The following is a 17,579-nucleotide window of genomic DNA, read 5'->3' on the forward strand; positions in this document are numbered from 1 at the left end:
AGTGACTTTTCCATTCAGTGATTATGTTGATACTTTCAAAATATTCACTGTTCTTGTAAAAAAATTCACAAGAAAGCCTGTAAAGTATTGATATAGGACGTTTATGCTTACTGGAGAAATGTAAATGTTAAGTAGATTGACAGCAAGATTCCTTTACAATGCTTGATGATTGGACCTGATTATTCTAATACAGTGTTTACTTGAGCAAAGTTATAGTGACGTGAAAGCAGTGGAGCTAGGTGAAGAATTGGAACAAATTGTAGCCATACTGGTTAATCATACATTTCTGTCTCTTCATCCACATTAGGTTTATCTGACTTTTAAAGTATAAGCTAACTTTACTAAATGAAACATATGGTGCTGAATAAACTATTTCTGATTTCATCTCCTTAGCTATTTCACCTGCTGATGTGAATTACGGAGAAACTTTAAGTACACTTCGCTATGCAAATAGAGCCAAAAACATCATCAACAAGCCTACTATTAATGAGGATCCTAACGTCAAACTGATCCGTGAGCTGAGAGCTGAAATAGCCCGATTAAAAGCCCTGCTTGCTCAAGGGAATCAGGTTAGCTTTACTTGAAATTTATGTATAATTTTCCTTGAGTTATAACATCTATTTCTAGAACATAATGAGATAATTATCTTTCATTATATTGATTTGAGTAAACAAGCTCTATGAGGCTATGAATGAATATTATTTTCCTGATTGAATCAGTTTCCATATGGCCAATAGATTACCTCTTTTAACATAAGGGGGGAAAAATTGTCATCCTAAAGCCTTTAGCTTTCTCTTAATATAATCAGAGCATGATTGCAATGTGCTGTGGAACAGGTAGTCACCACAGCGTAAGGAGATGGCGCAGTAACCTATTTTCTGGGTCTAGCGTGATGGACTGAAGGGGTACTTCACCTAGTATCTTAAAAGAAATAGAAGATATTAAGTATCCAAGATGTGTAAATATAAAAATGTGAGAGTATGAATGGGTTTAAACAATACATATTGTTTGTGTTTGGCTTCACAGTACATAAGAAAGCATGTAATGTGCTAAATACATAAGTGTTCAGTGGTGGTGTAAGAAAACATGTGTTGCGCTATACTTCCCTTTTGCATGATTCTTTTTCTTGATCTTCTATCAGTATTAGCCACTATAAACACTTGCTGCACAAGCTCAGTTAGGCTTAATTTATCCTCTGTTTCCAGGATGGTGAAACCAAGCTAACAATAAGGAATATGCAATTGGCTTGGGCCAGTTGTCTCTTCTAAATAATGTCATTCGTGACTGCTAGATTTCATACTTGAGCAAATATGATTTGGAAGTATCTGAAAGGATACTTAAGATTTATTTCTAGAACTATCTAATTTTATTTTAGATGGGCTGTGCATAGTGAAATGTCAGTTCAGCATAGATTTTTTTTTTTTTAATAGAAGACTAGCACTTCAGCTAGATCTCATGCTATAAAACATTTGCTGAAAAAGGGGATAGGACCACAGTTGGAAGCAGTAACAGGTATTGTAGATGATTGAAGTGGAGAGCTCTGCTTTGTTACAAACAATTAGAAAAGTCTTTATAGGGTTGTGTTACTTTATTATACTTGTGTTTCTCCGATATTCTTTAGGAGGGGAAAATTAATTTATTTTTGAAATACTGTTTGATTTAGGGTTAACCAAGTAGGTGTAACTTGGACCCCTTTGAAGATCTAATGCTTTGACCTAGTTCCAAGCTCTAAAACAGTGGATATCACAAAATAAATCTGATTCAGTTGTAGGATGTGATATGTGGCTGTGTGGGAGACAATAGAGAACTTGCTTCAGTTAATTGAATTTTTGATGGTTGGTAAAACAGCGGGTGGTGCTTTGTATGCACAGTAGAATATAAATCTCTATATAATTTCTTTTGTGGCTTTCCTTTATATTCCCAGAATATTGTGTTGCAAATGCTTCTGTAGATCACTGGAGGTACCTATACCAAAATATAGTGCTGGATTCAGTGTAGAAGGTCGCATAACGCTGCTTGTGTGTGTGCACGTTGTATAGTAGTTTTCCTTTTCTAAGGCTAGTTACCTTAATATATATTTATTAAAGATAATCAATATACAAATATATTTTAGCAAAATGGTTAACTATTGATGCATAATAAATTTTCATGTTTAACAGAAATATAAGGTAGATGTATCAGGAATTACCTGTTATAAACTTGTGTCTGGTTTCAGTATCTGCATGTGTGTGACCATATGTATACATAGTGAATTAAAATAGTACTCTCAAACTGATGATTTGTATTTGAAATATCTGCTTTGACAAGATTTTGATTACTCTGTTTACAGTATTTCAAGGTAAAATGATGTATATTGGAGTTCAAAAGAATTCATCCTAAAAAATAAAGAAGTTGAACAATTGCATTTCTTTCATTTGATTCTGCCAGAAATTCTTACTTGTTTTCTTCATTTTTTTTAACTTGACAATGTTTACTTTTGACAATTTTAGATCGCACTCCTGGATTCTCCAACAGCTTTAAGTATGGAAGAAAAGCTTCAGCAGAATGAAGCAAGGGTGAGTTACAATTTCATAAAACAGCTTTTAGATAAAAAAAAGAGGGGTGGTCTGGATGCAAGAGTAACTCTCAGGATGTTTTTTCTTTGATACACAGCTAGATCTTCTCCCACCGGACAACTTTGTCTTGGTGCATTCTTTTTAAATGTGTGAGCTTTAAATTTTGTTATCCTACTAATGTAAGAAAACATAACTACGAAGAAAGTATGTCTTTGGTATTTATGTAACAGTTTGATTTAGTGAAAATATTTGTTCCCAGGCCAGCTTGCCTTACTAAAAAAGTATGTTTGTAAATAGAATAGAGGGGAAAAAGCCACTAAACCAGAGTAATTAGTAACAGGTAATCACAGTAACAAAGCATTTAGTGTGTAGAAAATACAGTAAAAAATCTATGGGGGAAATGGTCGCTTCTTTTATGTTTTCAATTAATCAGTAACTTGTGTTATGGGGTAGGGGTTTTCAGAAAATTTCAGTCTTAAAATTTGGTGTAAACAAATTTATGTTCAGTGCCTAATTAGCTGTCTCTTTTTGGGGAGGGTCTAAGATCTAGGTGTACTTCATAGTGTACCTCACACCAAGTTGTTTTAATGCAGCCCAGTGTAGAGGCTGGGAAAAATTCCCAGGCAGTCTAGATACACACAAAGGGTCCTAAAGAATATAGATATAATGGTACTCTCATTTGTCTAATTTGCAATCTTTCATTCTTTATTCTATCACTCCATGTTAATTCTTTTTTGTATACTTGCCTGTTTTTAAAGCTACTGCAAACTGTTTTAAAAAAATAGCATTACTCAGACTTTGGAAGAGGAGAAAGGAAAGTATTTAGAATCATTCAGCTACCTGGAAGCAAATATTTAGTTCTGAATATTGTCAAGAAGATGCTAATCAAATGTAGATATGATGCCTTTAAAAAATAGGGGCTTCTTAGATCGTTTAAACAGTAAGGTTTACACTGGTGCTGCTTCAACATTTACAATTAGAGAATGAATGCATTGCTTTGAGAATCCTGTATTGATTTCAGTAAATGGTATGGTATCTGTCTGTACTTTTCAGGATTCCCGCTAGTAATACCAATTTTAAAGACATGTTGAAATACTTCTTAGTGAAGTGATACTTCAAAAATAAACTTCATGACAAAAATGGATGAGATAGGTGTATTAGCATGAACCAGAGCTGCAAAGTAGAGTCCAGGCTTCTCCATAAGCTGTGTTTCTGCTAGGAATGCATTTTACAACTCTGTAGTATATGCGGGAATCCTTACTGCATATATTGTATTCAATAATTAATGTTTACTGCATAACTGTAGTATGAGCCTTCAGTTGGAAATTTTTTTTTCGTACTCATACTAGATTTTAAAAATTCTTAAGCTGAATCAGAGGTGAATGATAACATGTTAGTATGTGTTTATTTTTGTGCACAAACAGAAAGCTTTTATCTAAGTGTAGCTGAGTAATATAAACTGCTGACTATATGCTAATGGGAGTATGTTATTCATGCTCTGACAGTAATCATGGCTTGTCCTGCTCAGAAGTGTTGGCCCCTCCTATGTGGGAAGTATATCGAGCGTATTTTATTATCTTTTGTCAGCCTCATTAGAAGGTTATGTGATTACTATCCATGATAATTACAAGAGACGTAATTACTAAAAATTCTTAGTAGATATTGCAGTGGTTATAGCTGTTTTATAATTGAATGAGTGCAATAATTTGTTTGTGCAGATCTAAAGAATTTATCACTATATTTAAATTATCTGACAAATATATGGCAGCTTTCTTTAATGAATTGATTTGTCCTTATATAAGAACAATGTTTAAATGATTTCTGAGGAATAGAAATTATCCTGGTATGGTGAATAGACTTATGGACCTCCTTCATGTTTTTCTTTAATCTTTTCAATTATTTTTTAACATTCTGATTAGCAGCACAAGGACTGATATGCATTGAAAGATGTATTTACTTTTCTCGGTTGAAATCTTGAGATACAGCTAGAGATGAGAGAAGCTTTTTTAGTTCCCATTGATTAATTTGCAGCTGATCTGCAAAGACAGCTGGGATGGTAGGCTGCAGGTAGTGAATGTGGATATGTTTGGAGGAACTGCATTGCAGACCTGAAGACTTCTTTTTTCCTACAGTAGTTTTATATGTAAAATAATAAAGGGACATAGGGGTTTTTTGTTGTTGGGTTTTCTTCCCCAGCTTTCTGCAGTTGAAGTTAATTCAAATAATAAAAGATTGTGTAGGTTTTTAAAAGCCTATGTATTTAATTCCTCCACAGCAATCTGATGATTTAAAAAATGAAAGTGTGTGTATGTATGTATATTCTATTTGATGTGATTGTGATTCCAAGTCAGACAGAGCTTTGAGGTGGATCTGCCTGAAGCACCCTCTATGTACTGCTTTCTAAAGTCTGAAAGACTCTGAAATGAAAAGAGCCTTTACCAGTATGGAAGCTACGGAAGTTAAGTTATGAGATGGATGAATGGATGAGTAGGAAAGGCAGGATAAAACCTAAGTGTTCATACGCAGTGCTTTCCCTGTCTGTAATGCCTTTGCAAGCAGCTTCTCACTTCTGTGCTGATTTCAAGCAAGTGCATGATTTCTAAGTTGCAGCAAACTCTTCTGATTCTGTCCCGAAGGCTGCCTGTCTGCTTCTTCCTCTGCATGCCATCCTCTGCAATTTCTGGGGGTATTTTAGATTGAACACACACACCTGTGCTGCAGGAAAGGAGCTGTTGCCTTGTTAGAACTAAGGGATCAATCTGTGGCAGTAGACTTTGTAGGACTGATGAAGCACTTCATGGAATTACTCCATTTCTTTGAAAATGCCTACCATTATTTGAAGTGACTATCCCTGTCCTACATTTCATTTTATACTATAAATAAGAATCTTGTGGTTTTTCCTTTCTGAGAGAGAGAAATTGTAGGTATGGCCACTTATTGCAGGAGCAACAGTGCTCTTCTAGATGTTTAAGTATTAAACTTCACAAAGAATTGCACAAATATTTAGTACTTCTCTGAGAATGCATTATCAAGGACTTTAGAAGAGACGTGATTTTTTTTTTTCCAATATTTGTTTTCTTTTATAGGTACAAGAATTGACCAAAGAGTGGACAAACAAGTGGAATGAAACTCAAGATATTCTGAAAGTAAGCAAAGCAAACAAATTTTCAACTTGGCATTTGAGCTAGCCTTACAATTTTTCCTTCAAAAAGAGTTCCATTTCTGAGTTGCCTTCTTTGGCTTTCTTTAGTAACAGAAACTTTTCTCAGTCTTGTTTTGGCTTATACCAAGGAATTAGTTTTTGAGAGGTTTTAAGAGTTGATATCTATGCGTGGGGGTATTTTTTTTAGTAAGATATTAAGTAACTATGAATACAAATGAGCACAACTCTCTCTTTTCTTCACCATAGTTATCTCAGTGCAAAACAGCATGTCTCTTACAAATTTTTAAAATACTATATGTTTTTATTGAGTTGCAAATGAAGAAAACCTGGGGCAATCACAAGAACCTCATCCCCTTGGTGTTGGTGTTGTATCAATCAACAAGACTTGTGAATAATCACCTTCTATGTTACACTGAGTATCGCAGTGAAAGCCATGCATAGTGGATAGATTTTTTTGCATTGGCCTTCAGATTCACATTTTGGTCACAAATGGCTTGTAAACTTGAAAAACAGCTTTCAGTGGGTCTTCTGCAGTTGAATCTCCTGCAGTAGGTTTTCATCAAACCCATCTGACCTGAGTGTGCTCTGGAGTCTCAAGCACAGAGATTCTTGCAACTGGTTCACATGAGCTGGCTTGCATTGTGCTCTTTATATGACTCTGGACAACTTCTGGAGCAGTTAAATCCACACAGTGGGTACACACTGTGGGTTAAATCTGCACAGTGAGCACTCTCTTGTGTCTTGTAGATTTAACACAGATCCAAGGGGGCAACTTGGTGATTTTCCATACTGTGTTTTTTTTGCATGGTGTAGACTGAGACTCTTGTGTTCTCTGCATGTATCTTTGCTTTCCTGCTGTTCAGTTGTACTGGTAAGGTTTTATGTTGGCATTTGGCTTGTGATTAAGGTGATAGTCTGAGGTGATACTTTAATGGGCTACTTCATGGTTCCATACATGAATATAAGCACACATGTGCGTGTGTGCACACACGCACACAGAGGAATAATTCCCACAGTTTCTTTTCCATAATGTAGACTAATTTTTTTTTGCCAAATTTTGTAACTGTTCTGTTAAACAAAGCTGTTCTTTGAAAACAAAGCTTAAGCTTTCATGACTTGCTGTATATGCTGAACATAAACTTGTTTGGAGTGCAATTCAAGCAAGCATTTAGAAGTAATTTTTTAATTCTCCTTACCACTGATCTGAAACTTGATTTTTTTGTTGTTGTTTTTTTGCTGCCTATCACTTTTTGATTACTTTATTTTTTAAATTCACCACTGTGTCTTTTATCTGACTTCCAAATAAGTTGAATGGTTCCATGCTTAAAAATAAAAATAAAGCACAAATAGCTTAGAGAACAGAGCAGGGTTGGTAACTGCCTAGCAGATGGTGTGACAGAATGGACTGTTTAATGTCTGTCCAGATACTGAACTGGGAATTACCATTTGCATATACCTCAGATGGTTTGGGTCCAATTTTACATTATTTCTGTGTTATTTTGTTACTTTGAAGCATCTATATGTACATAGAACTTTATTAATCCTCTCTTTTCTTAGGTCGGGGTTGGGGAGTTTGTCACACGGAGATTTTGTGAATTTTGGTCAATTACGAAAGTGAACGTGATGTAGCATATGGGAAGTCTTTAAAGCTTAATGTTGGAAATGCACTGATTCTTCCACAGAAATTACAGAATTGTAGGAAGTGTTAACTGAACAAATCATACAAACAAGAGAAAGCTGCATTTGTTAAATAGCTGAATATAAAGGGCTTAAAACCACAGAAGCTGTAATTGTACTCTTTCGGTACAGAGCTGTTGTTAGCTTAATTCATACAGCTTCTGTATTTTGCACTTTTAAGTGCTGATACTTGAATACATGAATATAGGTTATATTTCACTTCTGGGTTCAACGCAGTTGATAAAACTTTCTTGGCCCCGAAAAACTGAAAATCTGCAAAAGTTTTCTTGGTTGTATTGTTTTATTTTACACCATTTTACTGAAGCTATCCATACTTTTATTCACTTCCTGTTTAACAATTCCTGAAATCACTGCCAGCATATGAGTAGAAAAGGGCTTTTTGGAAGTTTGCCAGGCTGAGTAGCTGGAAAGCTGATTTTAAACTACAGAGAGCAGCGGTGTTTCTTGTAATGGACTCCCTATAAGTTCACTGGCTTTTTTGTTTTGTTATTGATGTGCCCCCTCTTGCACACAGAGACTGTACACATTGTTAATTTGTAAAACTGGAATGTCTTGGCACCCCTTGGGAAAATAGACTGTCTTCGTATGTCTGCCTCACTGCAGTCACAACTGCAACATTTTCCGTGCTATACTCCAGCAACCTTCAGTACATTCTTCACGAACATACTAGAATTTCACATTTGTATTTATGTTTAAAACCTGCTTCCCTTTGCCCTCACTCTGAGCTTGCAGTCCTGAGATAGTTGCTGCCTTTCAGTTCCTGCCCTGCAGCAGGCTTGGAGAATTAAAAACCTTTTGCTTTTCAGGCCCTAACACCTTTTGCTCCAAATCTTTTAGGCAGTTGATTTTGAAAATTCATGTAAACAGTTGCCTATTATCTATTCATGTATGCCTGCCAGATGCAAGTGCACTTACTAATAGCTGAATGGGATTTCCTACTCTTGTTATATGTACTTACGCATTCTCATACTAGGTTCTAAATACCAGAGTTCACATGGTTTTGAATTGTTCTCCCAGGCTGATGGGAAAAATCTGTTGACGTATAAATCCAAAATAATTGAAAGGATTTTGCATAAGCCTTGTAAAGTACAGCAAGCAAGGTTCATAGGGCATACTGGTGTCTTCTACTAGATCAACAGATATTGCTGGAAAAAGTTACCTGGCTTTTATTGAATACAGTGCTTTCATCAGGCCTGAAAAAGAAGTGATGCATACTGTTTTGCAGGGAAGATTTCCCCAAACTTGCTCACTCTTACCATTTGTCTTAAATTAGACAAGTAACACCTAAATGCTACCTTGAAAATAATTCATAGAGAATGGAAAATACTATCCAGCTAGAAAATACTGAGGAAGAAGAAACACTGTGTGAAGGCAAGTTTTTGATAAATAGTATTTGGCAGTTTAAAATTCAGTTATTTCAGTCGGCACAGTGCCATGTGTGCAGCTGACGTGCACCCCAGTTTTCTTCCTTATTTTTTCTTGTAGCTTTTATCCCATCTGCTTTGACGTTTGTGTCTATGTAGTTCACCTGAAGTTACGGTTTTCCATCAGTGTGCATCTTTAGACTGGGTATGTTGGACTATCTTATCTGCAAATGTTGTCAGTTCTGGATTTGGTGCAGAGTCCGTATGGCTGAATGTCATTATCAGCTGTGAGCATCTTGTATAATCCTTCATATATGCTGTTGTTAGATTGGACATGTCTTGGACTGGTGATGGTAGTATTGATAGTTCGCTCTTTCATGCGTTTGGAAGAAGCCCTTTTGCAGGGTCACTGGTTCCTCTGGACTCTGAATTACTGTCAAGTCACACCTAAAGGCCAGATCCTCCTGTTTTCCTTATGCAAAGACTAGAACACTGCAGACATTGGGGTTTTAAAATTGTGCTGACTTCCTACGAAGCATTCCTTACTGCGTAGCACGGCAGCTTCTTGGCATTGTTAATCTGTCTGAAGTGACAAGCATTGTTTCCAGTGGTGATGTTTGTTTTCATCCTTGACCTCCTCACTGTAATACAACATGACACTCTAACCTTACTAACCTAGTATTACACTCTGTCCCCTCTCCCTCTTTTTAATCAAAGGGAAGATATTTTAATGCTTAATAAACTTAAATATGTGAAATTATGCTTCAGCATTGGGTAAAATACTGCATCAAAACCCAAAGCGATAGTGTTGGATTTGAGGCCTGTAGGCTTTGGCTTATTTCCTCAAATGTCACCAGCTGTCAAAAGAATTGCATTTTACAAAACAGCACTGCTTTACGTTGCTTTTCTATCTTCAGGTGTCTTGAAACGTCAGCGCTTATTTAACTTTAGGATTTTGCTTTCATCTCACTGTCATTGAATCTTTCTATGGATTTTTTTTCCATCTGTTAATGTTCTTCAGTACACATTCCTAAAAAGAAGAGGAGGAGGAAAGAAAAACTATTTGCTCTTTTCCTTAGTTTGGTCCTTTTTGTATTGTTCTCTTAAAGATCAGTCGTGGTGTCTGTAATTTCTTTGGATGCTTTCGAAGATGTTAGGGTAACCTATCCAACTTTCGATCTTTTTCTCTTTCTTTGAGACTTTAATTGGTACAAAACTTCTTTTGATGCGGCTGCTATATTTGACTGCATGTGTTGTCATTCTCCTAGAGATCTTTTTTCTTTTACTAGCATCTTACTTTTGTCATCTTTTGTGCATGCTCCAATTTCTTTCTCTAACCTTTAGCAGCTTTTATATTAATCTTTTAAAAATGTGTATTCCTTAATATAATTCTCTGCTGTTTTTTCATCCTAACTTTCTTTTAAATTTCTCCTTTACTGTTTGTGTAGAATTGGTTTGACTTTAACTTCTACCTTTTTGATGTATGTCATTTGTACCTAGTGTTAAGGTATTTAGGTGCTTTTTTTAAAAAATAGATTTAGAGTTACCTTTTATTTCACTATGCTGTTGTTTGTAATTTATTATTAGCTTTGTGTGGTGGAGCTCAACTGATGTCAAAGGACCCAGAGAGATCTGTCTTCACAGAGTCTATTAAAGGACAGGGTCTTTTTTTTGTGTGTGTCTAATTCTCATGATCAATAGTTTTAACTAGTATCTGTTTCCACTGGCTTTGTCCTGTTGGATTTAGTGACACAGCCTCACTTTCATCAATAATACTAATTTTGCTGCAGTACTTCAAAACATGTTGTGTAAATATCTTTTTGAACATTGTTTATTTGATCTTTTTCTCTTTTGTGTCCTTTGGTTGAATACTGGTTAGTAGTACATTTTTATACTTTAACAATGGTTATTCCTACGTGCGGAAGACAACTGTATGTCTATCTTCAAGCATTAACATCTATAATGTTTTCTAATATATCATGCCTCTTTTTGAGGGAGATGAAATACTCTATACTTGCCATCATGAATAAATACAGACTAATATCAAACAGGATTTTTTGGTAGACATACTCAAGAGGGGAATTTTCTTTCTTTACTAATCTTGGCTATACCCTGCGGAGACAATAGGAGACCAAAACTCAAATGAATTGTGTTGATGCTGATTAGGGTGGCAGAAGCTAATAGATTTTGTTTTCAATAATTTCCTTTCCATGTTGGCTTGTATACTGTAGTGAACCTCTGTCACGAGCGGTTTGTTGTGTTCTATGTAAAAGCTGCATTATTCTACATATATTTCCATTTCCAGATAATTTTTAAACCACAGTTGTTGAATGGTATTTGAACACCATTATCTCGGTTATTCTGCCTGTAAGGCTGGGCGTACGTCACCATTTTCCTGTTTTATGCCTTTTTGTTACTTCCTATTAACCTTGACTGGCTTGTCTCCTTTTCATCTTCTCACTTGTTTTGTGTTCTGCTCCAAATACCTTGCCCTTCAATGAGCATTTGTTTTCTTCATTCTTTCATGTCTTTGTTTTTAATAACCTCAGTCCTCAGGTGAAAAGTGCTCTCAATTAACACCCGCTACTTTGACACAGAATTCTTGTGTCTACTGAATCTCCTTTTAGATGGCTATGGGGTAGAGAAGTTGTGCAAGCTTTTAGTCTCCTGAAGAACAAACTGTAGAATTTTTAAAAAGTACTTTTTGCATCACTAGTAATTATGATAGTCCATTAATCATGGCATGAGCTTCTTGTCCAAAAAACCCAGTACTTGTGACACTTCTCCATTCAATGCCTTTAATAACCCACAAAATCTTGTGGGTTTTGTGCCTATTCCATGGTAAGATTACTAGAACATTAGGAACTTAATGCATAACGTAGTTGTCCTTGATCACTAATGAGTAGCTGGTTTTTTTTTAATTTAGAAATATATATATTATATAAAATTATCTGATGAACAAAAGATACATCTTGATATTTGTAATAATTTGTTTCAACCTAATCATTTTACCATTGTATTGGGAAAATTGCAGAGTATGAAGTATTTGGAAAAGACGCCAATATAGCCTTTAATCCTGCCCTTAAAAAGTACATGTGACTTTTTAAGACTTCCTGGATACATACCTTTGGAACACAGGTCCTAAAATGGTTGTATTTACAGGTCAAATGAAAAAAAGGGAGTTCCAGGAATGGTGTGCATTTATATACAAAATAATGTATGCATGATACTGTATTCAAACTGTTCACTTTCAGCTTTGGCTTATGTGTTTGTTTGTATGTTTGGCAGGAATAACACTTGTTTCTAAGGTTTTTTCACATTTCAGGAAGTGAATCATTTTGGTAAAGTTGTTGCTAGCTAGACATGTTGGTGTTGCATTTTGATTAGAATGTCTGTTGTTGGCTGTGTTTAACGGAAGACTTGAATCTGTACTTTTTATTTGAACTAGTTCTATTTGCTATTTTATGATGACTTCTATTTGTCATCTGCATTAGACAACACTCATTGCATGCTTCCAGTTTTTGATTCCTTTCCACAAGCTATGTCTTCTGCTTGAATTTTTAAGAAGGAGGTTTAAAAAACATTGCAAAATTAAAGTAGGTTTGCATATCTCTTGAGCTGGCAGAGAGACTTTAAGTCAGATGTTACTGCTGAATTGGTTTTCTTCTAGAAAAGTTGGTAGAATAAATAACAACTCTGTTCCTGGGGATGTTTGCTTTCTCAACAATTGTTTGCCCTCTAACAATTATGTAATATATGTACATTTATCAAAATGAATTTGTATGGAAGGGAAAAACGCACATTTGCATTAGTCTCTTCTTAACATCTTGTGCTTAATAGGATATCCTTCAGCTGGCTTGTGAATGTTCTGCAGAAGACAAGATACTAAGAAAGTTTGACAAGGGCTGATGTTAATTATTCTTGTCTATCTCAGTCAAAAATCGCACAATAAATGGTAATATCTTCTCTTTCTCTAGAAGCCTGTTCAAATGTGGTTTTGGTTTCTTGCACTAGATGTCACTGCAGATACAAAAATCTGGTTCTTCGACATGCTTAATTCAGCTTTAATTCAGATATTTTAAGGCAAAATGATTTGCAATGTCTTGACTTTCATTGCTGTTCAGATTTACTAAAATAAGATTATGAGAATGCCAAAACATTGGTTTAGGAGCAAGTCCCGAAGAACCTGAGTAACTGTTTTGACAGAAATGCTTCTGAACAGCAATTCATAGGTGGGATGAACTGTAAGGTGATTATGTACATTCAAAATTATTTCAATTATTTGTCAGTACATTTTTCAACTCTCTTTCAAATGACTGTATATCTAGGATGTTTGACAAATGCCTTTAGCTGAAGCCTTTAAAGCGTATTTATTTTCCTAACTTTGTTGTAGCTCTGATCTTTTAGGGATGTAAAAGAACTGTTTCTGGGAGAGGTGGTATCTTTTATTTGACCATTTTATTAATGTAGTTGAGAAAGCAAACAGGCTTTTGGACATACAGATCTTTCACCAGGCCACTTCAGCTATTTGCTTTCTCTTTGAATGGATCTTGTAGTTGGCAAGCCAATGGCAATGATATACAGCTTCTGTTCATAACCGTTTCTTTTAACATTTTTCTCTTCATTAATCACTTCTGTAGTTTTATAATTGATTTTTGGTACATTAAAATTTAATAAGTTTATTGTTTTTTTCCATCTTCTTGTGAGAAAGTTGTCTGACAACAAAGGAATGTTTACTGTTCTCATTCCTTGTACAGTGTTTACCCACAACTCTTGCCTCCTGAGTGATGACAAATAATATGTAATTTAGCTCTCAGTTTTATTAGGGCTTGTTTTCTTATACCTGACCTTGTGCATTATTTATTTATTTCCCAAGTGTAGCAGTTACTGGCGGTGTTGTAGTCCGTAAAATCATCTACTCTGGTCAGATGATTCAAAGTTGGGATAAATTGTCATTACTAAATGTCACGTAGCTTCTCTCCTCCAAAGCCTCTACAGATGGACTTTTTGTTCTTTGGGGGTTGGTTCAGAATCAGGGACATGAAAACGTACCATTGTACTCCACCCCTGCCCCTCCACTCTTTTTTGTTTTTTCTTTGTTATTTAGATAAAATGAATGTCTTCATATTGCAGGATTTTTATGCTATTGGCCAGCACACAGATTTCTGCTTTGGAATTTGAGTTTGGACACAGACCATCCAAACATTATTTGTTTCACCTTAAATAGACATTGCTTTTTCATTAAATGATAATTATTATTTTACCTGATCATCCCCCTTACTTCAGTCTGGTAAGCATGCTTAGGTCAATGCAAACTGAGAAGAAGAAAATTCTCTCCACTGTAATTTCTTATAAAAACAAAGAAACAGAAACTTTAAGGGATTATATGGTTATCTTGAGATACACATTGCTTTTTCTTCAGGAGAGCAGCTCTCTGCTCTTCACTCACCAATGACTTTTTTCAGTGCCTTGTCCACTCCAGCATTGGCTTGCTGTTGTCAGAGGAAGAAAAAATACTAAATTGGAAACTGGTGCTACTGATCTACTGTAACTCTTTTCCTAATAGAAGCACTATTGAAAGCGTCCCAGGCACCTGGGGAACACTGAGTGCAGCAGTCAAAAGCAGATTTCAAAAGAAATAGTTGTCTGATTTCAAGTCTGTCTGCCACCTGTGTTCATCTTATTAAGAAACCTCCTTTCTCTCTTGTAGCCTCTTTAGCTGCTTGCAATGCCTCTGTGGTGGTCTGGCCACTTTTAACTTTCAGTTTCTACTAAAAAGTTGCAATCAAGAGATGCCTAATGCTACCAATTGTTTTTTATTTCAGTTTTAAACCATTTTTCTCACTTGAAGCCACCTGGACCATCAGAGAAGCACAGTTGGGGGCTGCTCTTTCTGAGCTCACCAGCCATGGATTAAGACAGGGTTGAATAGTTTGGTTGATTCAGGCTGTGCATTCCAAAAGAGGCCCTCTGGTTTCTAGGAATAACCATACTCCCAAGTACTTTGCTGCCGTCCTCCTTACAACTGGGGCCCTGCATTTGTGGATTATCCAGGCCATACTTAGCTTTAATCCATCCCTAGGGCTTGTAGGCGGTTTTCAAATAAGAGGGAGTCAGACAGAGTGAGTTGCTTTTGAAATCCTTTCTACAGCTCAGATGCCACTTGTTCAACAATTCCTCCTGGGCATTTGGTCTGCTTTTCTATTAATTTTCTTGTGGCAGGAGGGGAGCTAAATTGAAAGCAGTGGAAGCTCCTGATTTAGCCTGTAGAAAAAAGACGAGGAAATATATCCTGAAAGCTGTTTCTTCTAAAGGATCAGCAGAGAAGTAGTGAGGAGGAGAAAAGACAGAATGTAAATTCCTTCCCAGACCTGGTTATGGGAGGGTAAAGAAGCATTCCAATATCAACATTTTAGATGAAAATCCTGAATTTATCTTGAGTCCCTCACAAAGGAACTGTTTCTAATGTCAATGTGTATTGGATATGAAATACTAGAAGCATTTTAGTCTGCTGGCGTTTTCAGCAGTATATTTAGGAGTTTATTGCTGCGTGATTCTGATAGCTTTGAGTACATGGTACTGTTGTGCACCTGACTGAATGTCTTAATTGGCAACTAAGCATAGCCTTGATTCAGACAGCCATAGTGCGGTAGAAGTGCTGCTGGAGGGGTGTGCCTATTCGTTGTTTTTCCCAACTACAGAGACGATATTTTTAATGAAATCCACGAAGAGATGTCTTAAACACAGATGGCAGCAGAAATCTGCTGCTGTTGCAATCGGGCTGTATCCCTGAACAAAGGAGAGGGCACATCCAGTTTGTGACTGCCATGTGTCTCTTCAGGTTCAGTCATTCTGTATCTCGGTAGCTAGGCCACGAGGGACGAGAACGTGATGGCAACCAAGCTTATACATCTTCCTCTGCAAAAGACTTTGCTATTGCGTTGCTAGTCCTGAAGCCTGTTTTTTTTCTCCTTGGTAGTTATTGCATACTAATAGTTCTACTCCTTTCTTCAATTTCTCTCAATAGTAAGGGTCACATTTTGGCCCTGAGAAAGGGACTAATAGATCTAAAGTAATCTGCGGAAGAAGAGATTGATTTCTAGGTAAATAAACAAAAGAGAATTCCAGGTAAGTGAAACAATTCTAATTCTCCCATCTTCCAAGAAACACACAAGAAACGAAATACCTTTTAAAATGAATAAATGTATTAGCTATGAGACTAGTCTTTTTTCCTCTACAATTCCATGACTCATTCATCATCCAGCTTTAGCAACAAATGAGGTAGGAGTCCTGTAGAGAATAGTCTAGTTCACTGCATTCTCTTGATTCATTCCCAGAGTACAGTCTATGGAATGAATTATTCGCAGGTCCTGTAGAAAATATATGATTGTGTAATTAAAGATTGTATTGTAATGCATATAGGAGAAGAGGATGAATTAAGATAACCTATTTCTTTTTCTTCCAGCCAGGCCCTTTCCCCCTTCTATATAGCAGCATGGAGAATACTGAGGGCAGAGTTGCTGTCTCTTAGTTGAAAGGTATAATACCTTCTGCTAGGAAGGATCGCTAATGGCAAGAAAAGTCTCATTCTCTGCCCCGAATATCAGCACTGAAATACGTAGACTTATTTTTCCTTTGAGACTAATGTATGCTCGCTGTGGTTCACATATAGGAAGCTGTGAAGAGGTGAAGCCTGCTCTACTTGAGCAAAACGGTCTGTGCGCTTCATTTTTTGAAATAGAATCGTTTTCCCTTAAACCCAAGCTGGTGGGGGCAGAAACAAGCCTGCAGCAGATGCTCCAGTGTGGAAAATGGCAGCTCTGATGGTTTAAGATTTGTGAGCTACTGGAAAACAGGATTTTACAGGCTAGTGTCCAGGAAGCTTGAGCAGCCACACAGGCACCTCTATGTACAATTAACCAAATCCTGCAGTTCTATTCAGGGAATTTTTCTCAGATGTCAGTACTAGTTCTGTCTTTACAAGGTCTAAAGTGTCAAGGAGCAGGCATTTCAACTTAAGTTTGTCCTTGTAATTCCAGGAATGAAGGCCAAATTTCCTGGAAAATGCCATCATAAGCCTGCGCAGAATCAAAGTAAATTCTTGCAGGACATTAAGTATAGTGGTGCTTTGGTGTGCAACTACAGTAATAGGGTTTCTGTGTGTTAATAGACAGCTGCATGTCAGTGGTGAGCACGTGGCAATCTGTTTTGAGGGCGAAAGAGAAACGAAGAAAGTAAAAGGTAAGCTGACTTTGAGACTAAGGACTACTCCTGTAATTTCCTTATTCTTTAAAGGAATAGCATCATTAATTTTCCATCATTTTAGCTTCACTGTCTTAGCAGTTGCTCATTTAAGCAGTTCTGCATCTGCCTTTTTAATTGACATTCATTTCAGAGAGCTGTTGATGCCTGTGTGGGCTGCTGCTGGAGCACCTGCACTTTCACAGTAAGCTGTTCACAACAAAACTACAGTTTTCTGATCTTGGTTGTTGCAGACTCTTTAATGGCTTTTCTTGATTGATGAGGGTGATGTGCTCTAATGCTCTAGGAGACAGGGAAAAATCTGATTAGGAAGTTTCTTCTCAGTTGTGGTTTTCTTTATGGCTTTGGATAGTGGAAATTTTTTCCTCTCGGAAAACTGAAGTGTCTTAATTGTACTAAACTTTTTGTTTTATTTGTACTGAAACTGACTCTGGCAGCCAGCAAGATGGTGTTATTTCTTTGTCCCATTGACTAGAAGGAGAAAACATAGTAGGAATTTGTGCCTTACATAAGTATGCATGAGGGAATCAATATTGC

At 36.4% G+C, this 17,579-nt stretch overlaps 1 protein-coding gene across 1 annotated transcript in view; it reads left to right on the plus strand.

The window, feature by feature from the left end:
- KIF16B (kinesin family member 16B) overlaps positions 1 to 17,579 on the plus strand; it is a gene marked incomplete at its 5' end in the record, with an annotated part of 147,245 nt that overhangs the window by 32,949 nt on the left and 96,717 nt on the right. Inside the window, 3 exons of the mRNA XM_081998627.1 lie at positions 394 to 569; positions 2,490 to 2,555; positions 5,642 to 5,701. Coding sequence (XP_081854753.1) covers positions 394 to 569; positions 2,490 to 2,555; positions 5,642 to 5,701 — 302 coding nt within the window. The remainder of the gene's footprint in view (positions 1 to 393; positions 570 to 2,489; positions 2,556 to 5,641; positions 5,702 to 17,579) is intronic.

Source organism: Phaethon aethereus (genome assembly GCF_964289735.1).
Source record: "Phaethon aethereus genome assembly, chromosome: 3".
Classification (NCBI taxonomy): Eukaryota; Metazoa; Chordata; class Aves; order Phaethontiformes; family Phaethontidae; genus Phaethon; species Phaethon aethereus.